We start from the raw sequence: 19,045 nt of genomic DNA, 5'->3' as shown, positions 1-19,045 counted from the left end.
CAATAAAACGCGAAATACATATGTAGAATTAATGGCATATTTCTTATTATAATCCTGTTGGGACAACCCGAACACTGCATGGGTAAAACAGCGTAGGGGTTAACTGTGACCCGTTTGCTTCGTTTGATCGCTTAGGCCGATAATAGTCTGATACAGATTTTTACCATTGATCTCGACCTAACAAAGGCACTCTAACGTGTATAAGTAAATTCAACGTTTCTTAACTGATGCTCTGTAAAGAAAAATACTGTAGCAGCTGCTAAATATCCAAAACGTAACAGAAAACGATTCAAACGTACTTGACAACGATCCATTCGGATGGATTGCGATCCATCGAAAGAAAGTGTCTCACAGGTGTGTTATATTATAAAATGTTAGAAACAAAATAATCAGATACTGATAATATCAAACAATCCGAATGGAGATATTATTATTTTTCTTCAATTATATCAAACAAGCGAGATTTCTTTTATTGTAACTAATTGTAAAGATTCATCAGTTAAACCTCCCATGGCGCAATAAACATTTTTGAGCATATTTTGAGGATGGTCTGCAAAAGCCTTAACGGCTGAAAAGTTAGCGAAACTAACAGTTAGTAGCTATCAAAATGCTTGACGAACAAATAATATCATTTTAGACAAATTGATAACTTTTTCCATACGAAAAAGCTATTGGACGATCGTTGTACTTGTGAACAAGCAAATTTTTTTTACACATTCACGTCCATTTTCAAATGTACATGTGATAGTCGTACAGAAACAATTGTATTATTACATACGGGTAATTTAATTTTGATTTAACTTTTAATCGACCATAACGTTCGTCAATTCATATTGCGATGGTGAAAGTTGGAAGAGAACGACAATATGAAATAAAACACTAAAAGATGTTTTCGTAGTTTTTTATACACGAAAAGCTGTTCCCATTTTTTTTTTAAACCAGGGAAATGCTTTCGTGGGCCACTGCTCCAATTGGTTACATCTTTCATATAAGACGCTTATTTCCTATAGGACGCTGGACGCTTATTTCATATAGGAATGAACGTTTTTTTTCTGTTAATGAAGAGATGTTGCTACCTTTTAACAACATGAATCTCGTATCTTAAATGATTTAATGCAATTGAAAAGCGTTGAAGCCAACTATAAAAGAGGAAGGAATGAAGACAATGTTTTCGAGCTTTTCGCATTGTACTGTTTTTTTTTCTCTTCTAAATTACCCTTATTGATACTCCATTGAGGGTTCGTTAGCTACAATTAGATCGTTGCTAATTAAAATGAATTTCAAGTATCCGTATGGATAGTTTTTTCTCTCTCTCTCTTAAAACTCAATTTGTATCTTCCTTTTGCGTAACACGTGAACCCTTAACGATGCTCTTAGCTCCGTTTAGAGCGCACCATATGGCACGTTTGCATTATGTAAACCCGGTGGCGCTGCCAATCCCTAAAGCCTTGCCCATCCACCGTCTTTCAGAAGGGGTGATTAATGCGCCTGCCAAGCAAATAAAAAAAAGACACAAAACTACCTCAAGCACCCTTTGCCGCATTTTGTGGCGGCGGAAAGCGGGCTACTACAACTACTACTACTTCTAATCCATCGCCTCTCCGTACGCGTGCGTAAAACTGTTATCTAATGATACGATACGGCACACTCAGGACCGAATTGGATGTTCGTGCAAGCCGTCCGCATTCGCCGTTAACAGGTTTGCGCTTGTGTAGCTTTGTTTTGCAGCCCTTTTCCGTGGTGTTGGGGCGCGATGCGTTTGACCAGCGGAACGGGGTGTGCAAAACATGGCATCGGGCGCCAGCCCTTAATCCAATCGACACGGCAAACGCCGTGTCGTGCACGCGTCGGTGCCGGTGCATTCGCTGCATGTTGCACCTCTGGCGGAGAAAACGATCCGATGCCGATTTTCGTCTCGGTTGCCGCCAATCAGGAATGTGTGAGGCCCGCACTTTGAGCGGCCCGCAATGCCGAGGTGCGTGCGCCGTGGACCATGTTTTTTTGTTGTTGTTGTATGCTATTCGCTGTGCACAAACTTTCCTAAAACGATACGAAGATAGAAAAACAAACAGATGTTAACAGCTGCTGGGGCCTGATGCAAGGACATGATCGGCGCCTCCAAGCAAACACGCCCACGGTTCGTTGGGTTTATTTTTATTGGGGCGCGCGAGCCACATTCTCTTGCTCTGGGCCAACTGTTCGTGCGGGGAGGCGACGGATTAGCGGCAACCTTCCCGGGCCCGGATCCGGCTGTAAAATCGATCGCTTTGTGAGCCACACGCGTTGTATTATCTCGCGGCTGGCAATGTTCCAGCAATTTTGCACATCCTACATACATGTATTGGAGCATTTGAGCAATGCAAAAAAAGGAAAATCCTCCCTGTATGTAGAGCTCGATACACTTTTCTTTATGTTTAATTTAATTTACGTAACTTGTTTTTGGTGCAAGCAACGCAGAAAACCCAACAACACTTGTACATTCCATTAAAATTGACTGTTTTCAGTGCTGCTGGTATGACCTTCAACGATGGTTCAACGATAGTGGGCGTAATACTTCTTCCAGCTTATCATCCAGCCCAGTCTCTGGCAGGGTTGCGATTTCACCTGAAGCATCTGGAGCAAGCAATAAGCAGAAAAGCATCTTCTACCCATGCTTCTACCATGCTTCGCTGGACGTTTCACAGAAAGGTGTTGAGGGCAACAACATATTGAAACATCCTCAACATTTGGTTACAGAATGGCGCAAGCCGAAACGTTCTCGTAATGTTGCCAAACTGCTTACATAACTTCCTCTTTATAGGTTTCTTCATTCATTTTTCGCCTCAAACAAGTGCATCATTTTCATTTCATGCGCGCAGGGTAAGGGTTCAGCGTTAGCGTTTAGCGCTTGTCTCCTCCATCAGGTCTGTATTTTATTATTGACCCATTTTTTTATAACGCTCGTTTTCCTGCGGTCTTCGGTCAAAGCGTTTCACAGGTGCAACATTGCGAGCTAAAAAAAGAAGTGTAAAAAAATAATTAAAAATCAAGAATGGCAAACAGAGCTGAATTAGAATCAGCTTCGGCACGACTACGCACGTCATAATAACGCTTCTCGCGGCAGAACAATCAAAGCAGCCTCTGCCTGCTGCATGTGTCAACTGTTCACTGTCAACGCGCGTGTGTGCGTGTGTGTGTGTGTGAGTATCTTACTTTACTTCCCAGCAACTGATAGAAAAGCAGAGAGAAATTGGTAATAAACTCCAACGGAAAACCAAAATAATGTCCCTTGTTTCTGTTGCTAAAGCCATATCATACAACTCCCCGCTTCCGTGAGCAATTCCACTCGCAACGGGAACGGAGGAGGAGCTGTCCTAAATGTGGAGCTTCGCGGGAAAGCTACGGCCAGCCGCGGGGCCTCGTTTGTTCTGGGCGGAAATCCGCCCCCTTTTCCCGCCGCAAGCGAAAAGGAACAGCAGCAAACAGAAGAAAAAAAACGACCAAACCGGACGACATAATCATCGGAGCGCAGACGAGCAGGTGAAAATCATCCAAGCCAAGTGACACTCCACCACCACCACTTCATCCGCCGTGTCTCTCTCCCCTCTTTGAGCACTTCGGTTGAATGTTTAATTGCATTAACATAAAGGTGAAAACTGTTGCGGATTTAGTGCGTGTGAAAAACTAGTGGAAAGAGGCAGAAGAAGAAAATAAACGCCCAGCTCAAAGAGAGCATTCGCGGTGGAAGTTTGTTGTTGTCGGCGCCAAGCCGAAAGGGGTGATGACAGAGAGAAACGAAAGAGAGGCAGAGAGAGAGAGAGAGAGAAAGAGCTAGTGCTTGTAAAGAAAGCAGCAAACGGGAAAAAGGGAAACGGCGTTGATCGTTGGAACGCTGAACACTCCCCACCAATGGTTTCTTGGTGAAGGGGAAAAAGGAGCGGAGGGGGGGGGGGGGGGGTTGTTGGGAAAATTGATCTTCCGTTGTTTCCAGCCCATTTTTCCACAGCGCAACAGACACACATACACATAGGCACAGAGATATTTCTCTGGAGGGCATCACCATGTCGTCATTTCGCCCGAACTAGTGGTGGGTAAAGTTGGTAAAAAAACTGGAGTCGGCTCCGATCCGACTCCGGTAAGTTCGGAACCGACTCCTGATTACCCAGCATTATCCACAGTCGTCCGGAGTTGTCCAGAGTCGTTGGGAGTCGGAATCGTCCCGAGTCGTCCGGAGTCGTTCGGAGTCGTTGGAGTCGTCCAGAATCAACTGGAGTTGTTCGGAGTCGTCCAGAGTCGTCCCTAGTCGTTGGGAGTCGTTAGGAATCGTTGGGACCCGGAGTCATCCCGAGTCGTTCGAAGTCGTTCGGAGTCATTGGATTCGTCGAGAATCAGATGGAGTCGGAGTATTCCAGAATCGCTTAAAGTCGGAGCAGTCCGTCGGAGGAATCGCCCGGAGGAATCGTCTGAAGTCGTTGGGAGTCGTTGCGAGTCAGAGTGATCCCGAGTCGTTTGAAGTCATTCGGAGTCATTGGAGTCGTTCAGAATCGGAGGATTCGACCGGAGTCGTCTGGAGTCGTTCGGAGTCGGCAGGAGTCGTTGGGAGTCGAAATCTTCCCGAGTCGTCCGGAGTCGTTAGGAGTCGTTGGAGTCGTTCGGAATCAGTTGGAGTTGTTCGGAGTCGTCCGTAGTTCTCCGGAGTCGTTGGGAGTCGTTGGGAGTCGAAGTCATCCGAGGCATTCGAAGTCGTTCGGAGTCATTGGAGTCGCCCAGAACCAGTTAGAGTCGGAGTCGGCAGGAGTCGTTGGGAGGCGGAGTCATCCCGAGTCGTTCGGAGTCGTTCGGAGTCATTGGAGTCGTCCGGAATAGATTTTAGTCGAAGCCGTCCGGAGTCGTTGGGAGTCGTTGGGAGTCGGAATCATCCCGAGTCATTCGTACTCGTTCGAAGTCATCGGAGTCGTGCGGAGTTGTTGGGAGTCGGAGTCATCCCGAGTCGTTAGGAGTCGTTAGGAGTCGTCCAGAATTGGTTGGAGTGGGAATCGTCCGGAATCAGATGGAGTCGGAGTCATCCGGAATCGCCCGGAATCGTCCGGGGTCGTTGCACATTGCACCGAACATTGCACCGGAGTCAGAATCGGACTAACATTAGCCGGAGTCGCATTGGAATTGTGGGTGCGCTCCAAAGAGCACACCACTAACCCGAACGCTCACGACGGGTGGCGACGAACGGGCAGTCCCCCCCCCCCCCCGTCCCCAGAGCACCAAGCATACCCACAGTGGGGCAGGGGTGGGATGGAATGTAGGGAGAGGGACAACGAAACGGAGGTAAAGTTAGAGAGAAATAACAAAAAAAGAGAAAGAAAGAAATAACAGACCACGAACCTCCCTGGAAGTTCAAAGACGGACGACAGATGGTTTCGAAATAAAATTAAAAAAAAGAGGACAGTGAGCGGACGGCGGGGTCCACAAACAACCCAGCAAATGGGAAAAATCGGACCCACTCACACACACACACGCGCGCGCACGCCGCACACTAAACTTATCAAAATCGGTACGGGTGGAAATGGAAAACCTTCGCGGTCGGGGACGGGGAGTTCGGTTGGTGGTCGGGCGGTCTTTTGCTTGGCAAGGGTATTTGTCGCTTCCCCCGTGCGCGTGTTTTGTTCCCCTCCCTGTGTGAGAACATGGAGAAAGGGTTCGTCGTCTTGGGCTTCTTTCGTTTCGCTGCTTAAGCTTTTCCCTCTCTTCCCCGTTCCCAGCCACCTCCGCCCAGGACCTGTACTAATTAAATTTCGTTTGTTTTCGGGGGCGTGATTCGCGTTGAATGGTGGCAGTGTTGTTGTTGTTTGTGGTGGTGGTGGTGGTGGTGGTGCGAGCTTATCACTTGACGTGTTATCTTTCCAACACCTGCGCCCTCCCCTTTCCCTCTCGCTTGTTTGCGGTTGATAGTCAGAATGTGGTCGCTACCAGCCGGCCGAGTGAAAGAGACAGAGAGCGAATGGAAAGTAGGCACTGTCTGGTTGATTGAAAAGGGACAGCAAATGGGCTCGCACAGCAAAGAATGGTTGCGCAAATTACAACCAAACAACCAAATGCAATTTACATACACACATACACACACACAAGCGCGCGCGCGGCTTGGCAATTTATCGTTTCGCCTCACCGTCACACTAATAGCACGGCACGGGAAGCCTTCGCGGGCTAGATGCTGTATACACACACACACACACCGTGTCCCTATTGCTTTTACTCTTCAAACACGCACACACACACACACCTATTGCACGCTCCTTAAAATGCATTCCGGTTGCATTCCTGAGTCGTCACGGAACAATCACATGGTGACGAAAGAAAACACACACACACACGCACACACCGTTAGGATTTTTGTATTTTTTGTTGTTGTTGTTGTTGTGTTGTTGAAAGGAATTTTATTTGCATCACTATTTTCCTTTCCCAGCACAGGAAGCCTCAGAGCGACAAATTTGCGCTTTTCAACAAATTCCCCACACAGCCACACACGCTGCAAGTTCGCTAGCTGATGAATACATTTCTACGAATTTCACCCACATACCCACAGTGGACGGAGGGGGGGGGGGCGTATTCGAATGAATAATGCGCGGCTCGACGGCTGTGTGCGGCAGCCACAAGCCAGCGCACGTACACTGGTGCACAAGCGTACGTACGACAAGCTTAAGCACATACACGCACGGGCAGTTACAACGACGGAGCCGAGAATTTTATTATTTTCAAAAACAACAAAAAAAAAACCAAACAGAGAAACAATTAGTCATACAATCATGCACAGCACAGGCGAGTGGGAGCGAGATGGAGGGAGCGACCAAAAACAGGGGAAACCTCACATTACGGTTACGGCAACGGAACACTCACACACTCACACATACGCGCACGCACGCTTTCGGTTCGATTTTTCCGATCGCCCTACCGGGCCGTCACAAAGCAACTAGCCCCAGCGCGGCGAACAATCGTACGGCCAGGCCAGGGGCCCACCGTACGGTCATGTTTGCAATGGGTAGGGTAGGGCCGAAACGACCGGCAGGCATGCGACGCACGGGTGCAGCGCACGGTGTGTGGATTGGTAACGGGCCGCCGCACGGTGGGGGAAATAATGATCACATGCGCATCGCACGGTTGCGAGAGCGGGATGACGAGTCGTTTGAAGAAAAAAAAACACACAAAAAACGCCGTTGCTTTTATCGTTTCAGCTGTCATGCGGGCGCTGTCCAGAGTGACCAGAAATAACTATTTACCGATTTTTTATCATCATGATCAGCTTTGTAAAAACATGTGTTGTGGAGCTATCTAGAGTCTAGTGATATTTTTTAATTTCATTTTTGATGAAAAACAATTGTTAAGTCTATTGTTATTGATTCAAAAAATATTCTATCAGTGATAAATTGATTGGTTTAAGGAGAATTTTTAGTAAAACCAGTAAATTTTACAATTTTATATGAATTTGACATTTCTTGGACCATTATCCATGGAAATCGATTAACCGCCCTACCCGCAAATTTCCGTTAAATGCCTTCTAATCGCCTTGCCGGCGAATTGAAGGCGATCAGCAGTGCATTTAGCAGTACAGTCTTTCCCCGAGTTACGCGAATAATGCGTTCCGGAGACATTCGCGTAACTCGGATTTTCGCGTAAGGGCTTGGTACTTGTTTCGACGCAGCGTATCGCAACGCATTGCGTGACGCACGCTGGTATCTGTTCGCTGCGTTCTGCATGGATATGTCAACACATTTTACAAAGAAAAACATCAACAAACAGCAATAATGCCTCTTATTTATAGGTTCTTATGTGATTATAATGTTAAATTATAACTGTAAAATCATTTCCAGTTCTGCTCAAAACAGTGCAAAGCATGTTTTCGCTGTTTTATTGCATATTGCGTACTGACCCGCACACACCTGTTTTGCAGCAATTACGAAGTTACTTTCTCTACATTTATTTTGTTTTGTTAATAAAATTATTTAGCAGTCCAATTACACGCAAAACTGCGCTCGAAACAATTTAACGTGAAAAAATATCGATTTTCACCCGATATGGTTAAACCATTTTGACAGACGCATCACGACGTGCGTCGAAATAGAAATTTTTCTACTTTGACGCTGCGTCGTGCGTCGTTAACGCATGCGTCTGTCAAATCCCATACATTTTGGCAAAATCGCAACGCATTGCGTCGGAACAAGTACCGCTCTCTAAGTCGAATATCCATGTTACAGCAAAAATATACTTTATTTATCATAATTTTTGATTGAATTTAGTTCATTTATGTAATTTAATACTTATTTGATGCAATTGGTGTAGAAAATTTGGTTATTTATCGGTAATTATTTTTCATTTGACAATTGATGGAGAAAATTGTACTGATTTGACATCTGAACTGTCAAAAATAAAAATTCGCGTAACTCGAATTCGCGTAACTCGAGTGTCGCGTAACTCGGGGAAAGACTGTAATTAAATGCCTTTGAAATATGTCAATGAAAAATTTCGCTTTTAATTTGAAATTTGAAATTGCAACTGTCAAAAGAAAACCTTACAAGCGTCTTCAGCACTGCGCTGTTGTAGTGTTCCCAGATATGTGCGTGAGATTCGATAGCACGATTTACGTGTTATGTTCCCTTGCGTTAAGCTCTGAGCTATTTCACTTTATTAAATATGGTCTGCATTATTCGGTTGTTAAAGACCAACTCGTTGAAAGGTATTAATACATCAAACTTATTTCGATAACTTTAGTAAAAGGAGAAATGAGATACATATTTCTCCCATCCTGATTATGAAGGGTAAACATAGTCATTATTATGTTTTTTAAAAGGTGTTTTTAAAATTTCGCTTTACATAAATTTGGTTTGTTCTAATTATAGCAAGAAAATATTAATTTAAAAAGAAATGAACACAAAAAAAAGATCATAAAAATTAGGATTTGAACACACGCTTTCTCGGTTCGGAACCAAAAGCGTTGTCACTACTCTAGTTGGCAGTTACATTAGTGAGGGTGCAAAACCAGCATATAAACAAGCTTTCAAGGTGGCAAGTTATCTGTTCTAGTTGAATCAAAAAGTTGAAAGATTTCGAAGAGATCCCGTTTCAGCCGTGAAAGTTTCGGTTGAAATCTTTATTCGCCTTCTAAGGCGACTAAGGCTTTAAATGCCTTCTGAATGCCTTCAAAGCCGTTTAATGCTGGTAGGGAGTGTGAATTTTTGCCGTCTAATAATCGTAGATATATTATTAAAAAGTAAAAGAAACTTTTTGACTTCATTTTAGCGATTAAAATGGATTTTTTCAGCATCATTTTAAAAGTCTCATCTCGGCGCTTTTCAGAGCTTCTACACACACCAACGTGAGAAACCGGTTGTCAATTCTCTCACAGCCATCTCTCAGCTGCTTTCTCGGTGTATGTAGAAACGCTCTCGCACATACAGGCAGTCCCCGAGATACACGGTTAATGGGGACCGAAATCGGCCGCAAAATACCGCGTATCTCGAATTTCCGCGTAAGTCGAATCTTGTGATTTCCAGCCAAAATATCACTAATTTTCGTGCAATTTTGCAAGTAGGGGGTGGTTTTAGCCACCAAATTAATTATTTCATATGTTTCTAATGAATTGTACAGTTTTCAACTGTTTGAAATGGTATTTTACATTCGATCAATACGGAAATTATTTGGTATTTCACAATGGATGTGTCAAATCAGTACAATTTGCTCAAATAACTGTCAGATTTCTAAAACCGCGTATCTCCGAATCCGCGTATAAGAGGTACCGTGTATCTCGGGGACCGCCTGTATAATCTTGAAAATTTATGCGCAATCTTGGCGCAATCTGAAATTGTATGGAAATAACGTTTATAGCTCAGGGTTGGCTACGCGAAATGACTTATGTTTTGATAAAACGAATATATGCGCAATCTGAGATTGCGCATCGTGTATTAATACAGCTACTGAAAACTACCGATATAATTTTGATGTGCCTACCGAAAACCGCCAAAATAATCTGGCCACTCTGGCGCTATCACCGTGGTGGCCTGACAGCGCAGAGGCAGCGGTCTCGCAGGCAGCGAAAACGATCGGTTGTGTTGTTTTGGAATAATTTTAAATAGTTGCGAGTTTTTGGTGGCTGATGCTGCTTTTGATAAAAATCTGTGTAATGTTTTACCAAACTAATGACATTCACGGTGAGTGAGCCGGTGTGATCTTCAGCATGATACATTAAATTTATGGAGAGGTAAATGTACACGCAAAAGCTACTTTAAGCTTTAACGACTTTCTTAATCTGTGGATTTTCTATGGAAAATTGAATATCCATAGAAAAAAAATGAAAGCTCCACAGCTTCATTGGTTTGATCAATAGATGGCGTATTACAACTCATCATTATATTGCTATCCTTTTCTTGCAATGTGTTTCGGCAAGTTTCATCTTATCATGATCTATAAACCTTCTAACTTTCTGAGCAAAAATCTATATGAATGGTCGTGTGGTCAGATACGTGGGTATCAACACCAACGATCATTATTGAAATCTCACTTGCTTCAGATCTGATAGTTTTACATTGGAGTTTAGTTTTTAAACAATCGTATCGCCGTTCTAGTTCTAGCGATGCATAACTTCAATGCGAAACCACACAACAGTACAGAGTGTGTGTGGTTTCGCATTGAAGTTATGCATCGCTAGAACTAGAACGGCGATATGATTGTTTAAATACTAAATTCCAATGTAAACTCATCATGCACTAAAGTAAGTGAAAGTTGAGTAATTGTGGTTGTAGTATTTTGCTCGGAAAGTTAGACGGCTCTATACAGTTATATAGCCTTCTAACTTTCCGAGCGAAATTCTATATGAATGGTCGGGTCGTGTGGTCAAGATACGTGGGTATCACCAACACCAACGACAATTACTCAAATCTCACTTGCTTCAGTGCCTGGTGGGTTGATATTTACATTGGAAATTAGTATTTAAACAATCATATCGCCGTTCTAGTTCTAGCGATGCATAACTTCAATGCGAAACCACACAACAGTACAGAGGAAATGAGAAAGCTCTCCTCCAAGCGGAAGCGCGCTCCACTGGTTGGGTATGGTATCCCACAAACAGATAGCGCCATCAGCTTTTTTGCTATTTTTAGAATGCATGAGTCGTTTGCCGTCTGCTAAACGAAGTCTTTCTATATTCCGTTTAGGTAGAGAGCTTGAGTTGTTTAGAGGGCGTTTAGTGGTCGTTTAGTAGATTTGTGGCACTTGGGTTCACATGTTCGATTAATGGGTTATCACATCAAACATGTAAAACCCCATATATTTTTCATGTCCGATATCGTGTTCGATTGCTGCTAGAGTGTCCCAATCATTTGTTGGGTTAAATTCCCTAGTACAATTTTCCGACCAACACTTCAGAAAGGCCTCATGTGACCGCCCGCTGCGCAACTTTGAGCAGTTTTCTGCGTAGTTTTTTGCGTCGTTTTGTGTCAAAAAATACGCAAAAAATACGCTAGACTTCAGCCAAAACTACGATAGCCAGCGTATTTATTGCAGTTTTTAGGTGCGGAACGAGCGCCATCTGTTGAAGGAATGGATGAACTATTTCAGGCGGTGGAGCAAAAAAAAAACGGCCGAAAAATTCAAAAATATTGGCGCCCATTCCTTCCTCCTCCTCTTCCTCTAACTCCCTTCCCCTCCCTGCCTTGCCTTATACTTGCGCTTCAGCCCGTGCCTTTCGCCGACAGCTGATGGTGTGTATGCGTTGGTGTATATGTACATTGCGATTGTGTATTGTAATTGGTGGGTGTTAGCATTTATTTATTCGTGTGTGACCTTGACGATGCGGAAGAAAGTGTTATCGGTGTATTGATGGTTTATTTTATTTCGTGCCGCTGCTGATGAGGCCCTCCTCCCTCCTCCCTCCTCCCTCCTCCCTCCTCCCTCCTCCCTCCTCCCTCCTCCCTCCTCCCTCCTCCCTCCTCCCTCCTCCCTCCTCCCTCCTCCCTCCTCCCTCCTCCCTCCTCCCTCCTCCCTCCTCCCTCCTCCCTCCTCCCTCCTCCCTCCTCCCTCCTCCCTCCTCCCTCCTCCCTCCTCCCTCCCTCCTTTTTTTTATAGTGGAGGTGCATCTTTCCCCCTGCCTGCTGCGTATGCAGTATGCAAGTTGCACACTGGATAGGAGCGGGCCCGCGGCACCGCCATCATTCCGCACATCTGCATGCCCGTCGTGGGTTCTAATCGCGTATGAACCATCCGCCGTAGCAAGGGGTTAGTCACCGGCTCCGGCTACGTGGTACTCAAGTCCTGAAAAGGCCGGCATGATCGCGTTGGCTATTACGCCAATAATAATAAAAAGAACTTAGCATAGCAGTCCACACCCGGGTAAGAGTTTGTCTTGACTTTGTTGCTGCCGGGCTACCGCTGTGACGCGACAAATGCACGGAATGCACTCGACCAAAACATGAACCTACCGATCCGAGCCCATTCCAAGGCAGTGCCGGTCGCACGGCGTCATGATACCGACTCAAAACCAACAAGCCACCAGATTCTGGACGGACAGGTGCAGTATCATACGCGCACCGTAATAAACCAAACCAGAAGCGGAATTGGAAAGAAATGTGTAACATATCACATGCACGTTTGCTTCGATCGTTTGTCTTTTTAATACCCCCAACAGCAGAACCGGTCGCAAAGATGGTGGTGCCAATTAAATGGTTGTATTGTCTCCTAGGTAGCGGTAATCGACCGGGCGGCGTACAGTGCGTTTTCTGAGATTGCATGGAGTGTGTAGACGCAGCCGGTGACAATGCACGCATCAGAATCAAACAGTTTTGGGGTTCCCGCACGCACACACACACACGCGCACGCACGCATGCACGCGCGTACGCGAGAACGCACCCCCGAACGCGCGTACACGCACGATCGATTTCCGCTACCTTATCGGTAGAATTGCTGGCTTAACTTGTAGCGCATCCTCATCCAAAGCACCGGGAGGGGAGGGGATCGCGGCATGATAGAGTGGACAATCACTTTCCCCGACTGGAAAATGGAATATCCATAGAAAAAAAATGAAAGCTCAACAGCTTCATTGGTTTGATCAATAGATGGCGTATTAGAACTGATTATTATATTGCTATCCTCCTTTCTTGCAATGTGTTTCGGCAAGTTTCATCTTATCATAACCTATATAGCCTTCTATATAGCCTATATAGCCGAGCAAAAATCTATATGAAAGGTCGTGTGGTTAGATACGTGGGTATCAACACCAACGATCATTATTGAAATCTCACTTGCTTCAGATCTGTTGGTGACTAATGGAGTTTAGTATTTAAACAATCGTATCGCCGTTCTAGTTCTAGCGATGCATAACTTCAATGCGAAACCATACAACAGTACAGAGGAAATGAGAAAGATCTCCTCCAAGCGATATGAAAGTTGGGATATCCCACCAACAGAGAGCGCCACCAGCTTTTTTGCTATTTTTAGAATGCATGAGTCGTTTGCCGTCGGCAAACGGCAAACGACTCATGCATTCCAAAAATAGCAAAAAGCTAGTGGCGACATCTGTTGGTGGAATACTCAACCAGTGGAACTTCCTCGCTCGGAGGAGAGCTTTCTCATTTCCTCTTCACGGCGCGACGCCTCTTGGCGGGATGTCTGGTTGCACGGTAAGATGAACATATTTTTTATTTCGTCCGATCTGGTGATGAAAGAAGTGAAGTTTTGGTCGGAGTCGATGCCGGCCTGCTCCGAATTTATGTGGAATCGTACATCCGCATAGTAAGTCCGGAATCAATTTCCGGAATTGGAATCGGATCCGGTATGGGAATCCGAATCGGCTCTGGAATCGGAATCGGCTCCCGAACCGGCTCCAGAATCGGAATCCACTCCAGAATCGGATCCGGAATCTTCATAAGAATGGATTGATTTCAAGTACATTAGGATGCTTTGTGGCTTATTCAATATCGATCGAAGCATCCAGAACATTCGCGCGAAAACCGTGGGATCATTTTGACAGTTAGATGAAACGGCATTCATCGTTTCATTGCAGCATGCATCGAATGTTTAGATGTGTTGCATGTAATGTTCTGGATGCTTTTTCGGCCATTTTTACAACGTTGGAAAAAATAAATAAATCGAGCTCATTTTTACTTATATTTTTATTGAATACATACAATATGGACATTTACCAAGGGAAAGAACTTTGTTTACTAGAGGCTGCCAGTCGGATGGAAAACCAAAATTGACTCAGTTGAAAAAGACTATAGCTATAGTTAGCCCGCAACGTGTGGAGCCCCGCTAACACCCACCTGACTGCCTAGTACGAGTGCCGTTCAAGCCGCTCCAGGTTATGTTTGCTCGAACGAATCAACAACTAGCTGAACATGTCAATAATATCATCTAAAACCCCTATTTATGGAGTAATGAATGAATGAATGCAGAGCTAGTTATGCGGTTGCAAATCGCATCAGCTGTAAAAATATTGGCTTTCATTTTGCATCATACAACCTTGTTGAGCATGTCCTCTTCGGAGCCTCTACAGGTACAGGCGCTTAGCTGGTTACTCTCCATGAAGGCTATTTCAAAAACGAGCATCATTCTGCCTAGGTTTTCTCTTTGCTCCAATCTGCCTAGAATCGGTCTAGATATAACTAGACGTTATTGACAGTACGGTGATGTAGAAAGCGGAAGTGTTAGAACCTGAGTGATGAGCCGCTTGATTGCATTACCGAGCACACAACAAAAGTCCCAGTCCTGGGAAGATGAATATCATTTTGTTGCATAAGTTGTACCGGCCTAATCCGTGCAAAGTGACGCAGAAGTTAGCCCTGAAATCGTGTGCCATACTGTGCAGGGTGCACCTATAGCTTCATCGATCTGGTCTAGCGATTGTTAGATCATGTGGTGCAGCGCACGTTTTACTCCACAGTCAAAGGCCTACCTTTTTGCTCCGTTCCCACCAGCGTACCATGACGGTTGCAGTTGGGCGGTCTCAAAAAACGAAAAAAAAAAAGAAAGAAAACGGAAGCTCTACCAAACCAACAGACCCAACAGTGCCCCACACCGGCAGGTCTTAATCCTGCAGCCTATCCTCGCCAAAGGCGTCACGTCGGTGTAGCCTTGCCTGTCCTCGGCGTCCAGTATAATCGCTACGGGCGGAGGGACAGCAAAGTCCCGCTTTAGGCTTTCAGTTCCACTCGACCAGCTGCAACTGTCGCAAAAGGCTCGGTTGCTCGGCGAAAACTCTAGCGTCTTCTTTGCCACCACTGTACGTACCTGCGAGCGATACCGGCCGCGAGATATACATCCAATCCAATAGGTGTGCAAAGCTGGCTACTATTGGATTATTTTATTGCCCTTGCTCTCTCGCCTTTTTATCGGTACATCGGTTGCACCGGAGGGTGGTGGATTTTGATCGGAACTGACACCGGTCGACACAAGACGCGGCAGGACGCGCTCGTCGTCTTTAGCTCCAAAAGACCTGTAATTAAGTTTATTCAAAAAACACCACACACACACACACACACACACGCACTTAAAGGCGTACGACAACACGTGACCGTGCAGCCGAGATCGAGCCGGGCAACTTCAGGGAACGGGGGCTCGCTTCCGAGGACCCTTCAAAACAGTGTCGTCCTCTGCAATGTCCCTCCCTTCGAGAGAGAGAAAAAAAAGGTCTTGAGAACACGCCCAGCCAGCCCGGAAGCCTAAGTGCGGAGTGTGCGTAGACGGCCAGGGCAGGCAGGGAGAGCACGCAGTGAAGCGGCAGCCCTCGCCGTATGTGGCGGCCTAGTGTTACATCATCAATATTGACATAATTTTGCTAATTTAATTAAATGCCCCCCGAAGCCCGCTGAGGACGCGACGGTCGCAACCGGGCGCGCGTTGGCCACTTTCGTGTAACGTCTTGACCGGTGCGCAAGGTGCTGCTGCTGCTACTGCTGCGGCTACTGCAGAGGACGTTTTTTCGGAGCAGTGAGGACCAGCAGGACCGTTGCGGTCCCCGGTGCCCCGTTGCAGCAAGGGGTGGGACGGGGGCAACGGAAACAGCTGCCGGGGTGTGTGTGTGTTTCTTGCAGTGCTTTTTTTTTTTTAATAAATTGCTTGCTTGTTCGCTTTTCGGTCGATCGATCCACGGTTGTTCCACGGGCGAATCGAAATCGAATCAAACAAAGTGCCCCGCACACGCACACCGTTGCGTTGCGTTTAATTAAATTAAAGGAAACGAAAATCCAAATTCGAAACCGCTCCCGATCGGTGTGCGCGCTCGATCTCGCCATTTTTTGGGGCCACACACAGGCAGGACCATCGTCGAGGCGAGTACCCCCACGCGTCAGTCTAACCGTCGGCTCGGTGCGGGACGGATGGTCCCGAGGATGTGAATGTGAAGTGGCCGTCAGTGTTGCTGTTGGGACCTCTCGGGTGCGGGCACGTTACTTAAGTCTCTACCGTGTGTGTGTGGCTGTGTGCAGGTGTTGGTGTGTGTGTGTGAGTGTGGGGTGGGGGCGCGTCACAACAATCGCACGATGAAGAAGGCGACCGAGTCGCGGGAGAACCTCGTCAACTCGGCGGTGTCGCTCGAGGACGGCACCACCGAGCCGGTGGACGATCATCCCTCAACGCTCCGGTCGATGAAGAGCGCCGCGTCCGAGTTTGACCTCGACATCCAGGACATCGTGCTGACCAAGACGGAGAAGCGCTTCCTGCTCACCGCGGAACGGGGCGATTGCGCAACCGTAAGAAGGTAATGGTTGACCCGCGCGCTGGTTGGCGGCGATGCCCGGGGCCTGCTAATCCACTTTCGGGTGCAGTGGTAGTGTATGTGTGTGTGTGTAAGTGTTTGAGTGTGTGTGCTCCAGTGCATGGATAGCCTCTGGAAAGGTCCGGACGCAAGGACGCTTGGACACTTTCACCATCAACAGCTGCATCTTCCAATCAAACCTGTCAGCCCCCGATAAATGCCCCCAAGCGATCAATTGCCGCTTGCACTCTCAACTGTCACGACAAACTGCTGCTATGCACAGGCTTTGCCTAGAAAACAGGCTCAATCTCCAAACTCAAGATACACTCGCCTTCTCCATAGAGGACCTAACACACTTCAAACTTCCGCCCCGCGAGTATCATATTCTAACCAAGCCGGCCCTCGCCGTATCGTCGCGCTAATTATATTTAGTGCTGCTTGTCAGCTTTAAACTGTCTAATCGTTAAGAACTCACGTTCAACTCACTCTCAAAATACAAAAAAAGGAACCCCTACTGCCTCTGCTACACACAATGGAGCCCGTACAAGTTTCCGTCGTTGCTGCGGTGCTTTTCAAAACTCCCCCAGTTACGTAAAGCCTCGTGGTGTCCGCGTACCACATTAATGGCGCGACCGGAATTGGACACACGATAACCATACAGGAGACCTTCGGAACTTCCATACCCTTCCCCTCTTGCACCCCCTCTAGCTCGCTTAAAATAAGTTAAGGTTAAGGGTAAGGGAAGGCTCCCATCATGGCCCAACAGTTCTTCCATATCGTTGTTGATTATTTAAAGAAGCAACAAAACAGGCACTGAAATAATAGCAATAGTTCAATGTGCCCCGAGGAGATTAAGTAATTCCCCTCCCACTCTCACTCTTTTCCTCCCTTTGCCTTGAATTCCCCTGTGCTCGAACAGAATCATCCAGGAAAACAAGGAGCACCCGGAAGAGTTCGACATCAACTGTGTGGACCCGCTCAACCGCTCCGCCCTGATAGCGGCCATCGAAAATGAGAACATCGAGCTGATCAATCTGCTGCTACGCGAAGGTATCAAAGTCAAGGTAGGTAGGTTGGTAAGGTGCGCTTGGCCAGGCGGATGGAGAGTAATCTCCCGCACCGATAATCTCGGCACGTCGTGTGCCGCATGAAGGGCTTGGAAAAGGGGTTTGGGCGAACCTGTCCTGGTTGCTAATGCTTTCCGTTCGCCCTCAGGATGCACTGCTGCACGCCATCAAGGAGGAGTACGTGGAGGCGGTCGAGACGCTGCTGCTGTGGGAGGAGGAAAACCATGTACCGGGCGAACCCTACGTAAGCACTCGGCACGACCAGCACTAAGCCGTGCGTTTGCAATCGCTAACACTCCGTTTCTTTTCACACTTCCACCTGCTCTTTCTCTGCGGATCTGCAGAGCTGGGAAGCGGTCGACCGGTCCTCGTCGTCCTTTACCGCCGACATTACGCCGCTGATACTGGCGGCACATAAAAACAACTACGAGATACTCAAAATTCTGCTCGACCGCGGTGCCACCCTGCCCATGCCGCATGATGTTCGGTAGGTTTTTCGGTTTTGGTGTCGCGGTGGAGGTAAATTGTCCACTCGGGCAGGTGTAGGTGGTGCATGATTTACTGTGTCCCGTGATTTCTGAGAACTGCAGGGCCACTTTTGCTCGCGTTGCAAATCTGGGGCTGCAAATTAATTATTGCCCACGCACTCCCACTGCTCGCGCGTTTGTGAGCTTTGGCAGCAGTGCTGTAACGCTATTCCATTCTACTCTCTCCGGCAGGTGCGGCTGCGACGAGTGTGTTACCTCGAGCGAGCAGGACTCGCTCCGCCACTCGCAGTCGCGCATCAACGCGTACAAGGCGCTCTCGTCCAGCTCGCTGATAGCGCTCAGCTCGAAGGATCCCATCTCGACCGCGTTCCATCTGTCGTGGGAGCTGCGGCGCCTCAGCCGCATGGAGACGGAGTTCCGTGCCGAGTACACGGTAAGTTTCGCCTCACACGTACGCAGTGATGTGCATTGTGACTCGGAATGAGTGGAATGAGTCATGAATAATTGTTTTCAACGCATTTGTGAATAAACTTTCCGCGCCGAATAGTAACTCACAGCGATTTTAATCATTCATGAGTTTAGCAACTCACGCGAGAGTTAACTCGGCATGTGGAGATGACATCTTTGTGATGGCTAACTCATGAAGAGTGATTTTAAGATGTAACTCACCATTCCAACTCATCAAGTCTGAGTTAGCTCTCGCTAATGAGTGGTTATTCCATCACTAACTCGCACCAAGTCCAACTGGAGCGCCACTTTAACCCTTCTCTCTCTCTCTCTCT

At 46.7% G+C, this 19,045-nt stretch overlaps 2 protein-coding genes across 13 annotated transcripts in view; one reads left to right on the top strand and one right to left on the bottom strand.

The window, feature by feature from the left end:
• LOC120961686 (uncharacterized) overlaps positions 1-19,045 on the bottom strand; it is a 395,308-nt gene that overhangs the window by 3,315 nt on the left and 372,948 nt on the right. Inside the window, exons 1-2 of one of the 12 annotated variants that reach the window (XM_040362803.2) lie at positions 3,079-6,238; positions 2,783-2,992 (exon numbers count right to left, since the gene is read on the bottom strand). The exons of 2 other annotated variants lie outside the window; for them this stretch is intronic. The gene's annotated coding sequence lies outside the window, so the exon portion shown is untranslated. 9 more of the 12 variants (XM_049606944.1, XM_040362378.2, XM_040362543.2 and 6 more) reach the window with 9 other exon arrangements.
• LOC120955060 (transient receptor potential protein) overlaps positions 15,468-19,045 on the top strand; it is an 11,673-nt gene continuing 8,095 nt past the window's right edge. Inside the window, exons 1-5 of the mRNA XM_040375541.2 lie at positions 15,468-16,711; positions 17,628-17,772; positions 17,924-18,019; positions 18,120-18,262; positions 18,495-18,696. Of these exons, the coding sequence (XP_040231475.2) occupies positions 16,494-16,711; positions 17,628-17,772; positions 17,924-18,019; positions 18,120-18,262; positions 18,495-18,696 (804 nt within the window). The 5' untranslated portion in view covers positions 15,468-16,493. The remainder of the gene's footprint in view (positions 16,712-17,627; positions 17,773-17,923; positions 18,020-18,119; positions 18,263-18,494; positions 18,697-19,045) is intronic.

The sequence above is a fragment of the Anopheles coluzzii genome, chromosome X (genome assembly GCF_943734685.1).
Source record: "Anopheles coluzzii chromosome X, AcolN3, whole genome shotgun sequence".
In the NCBI taxonomy this organism is placed as follows: domain Eukaryota; kingdom Metazoa; phylum Arthropoda; class Insecta; order Diptera; family Culicidae; genus Anopheles; species Anopheles coluzzii.
The sequence above is the reverse complement of the archived record's forward strand: the minus strand, read 5'-3'. Positions and strand labels throughout refer to the sequence as shown.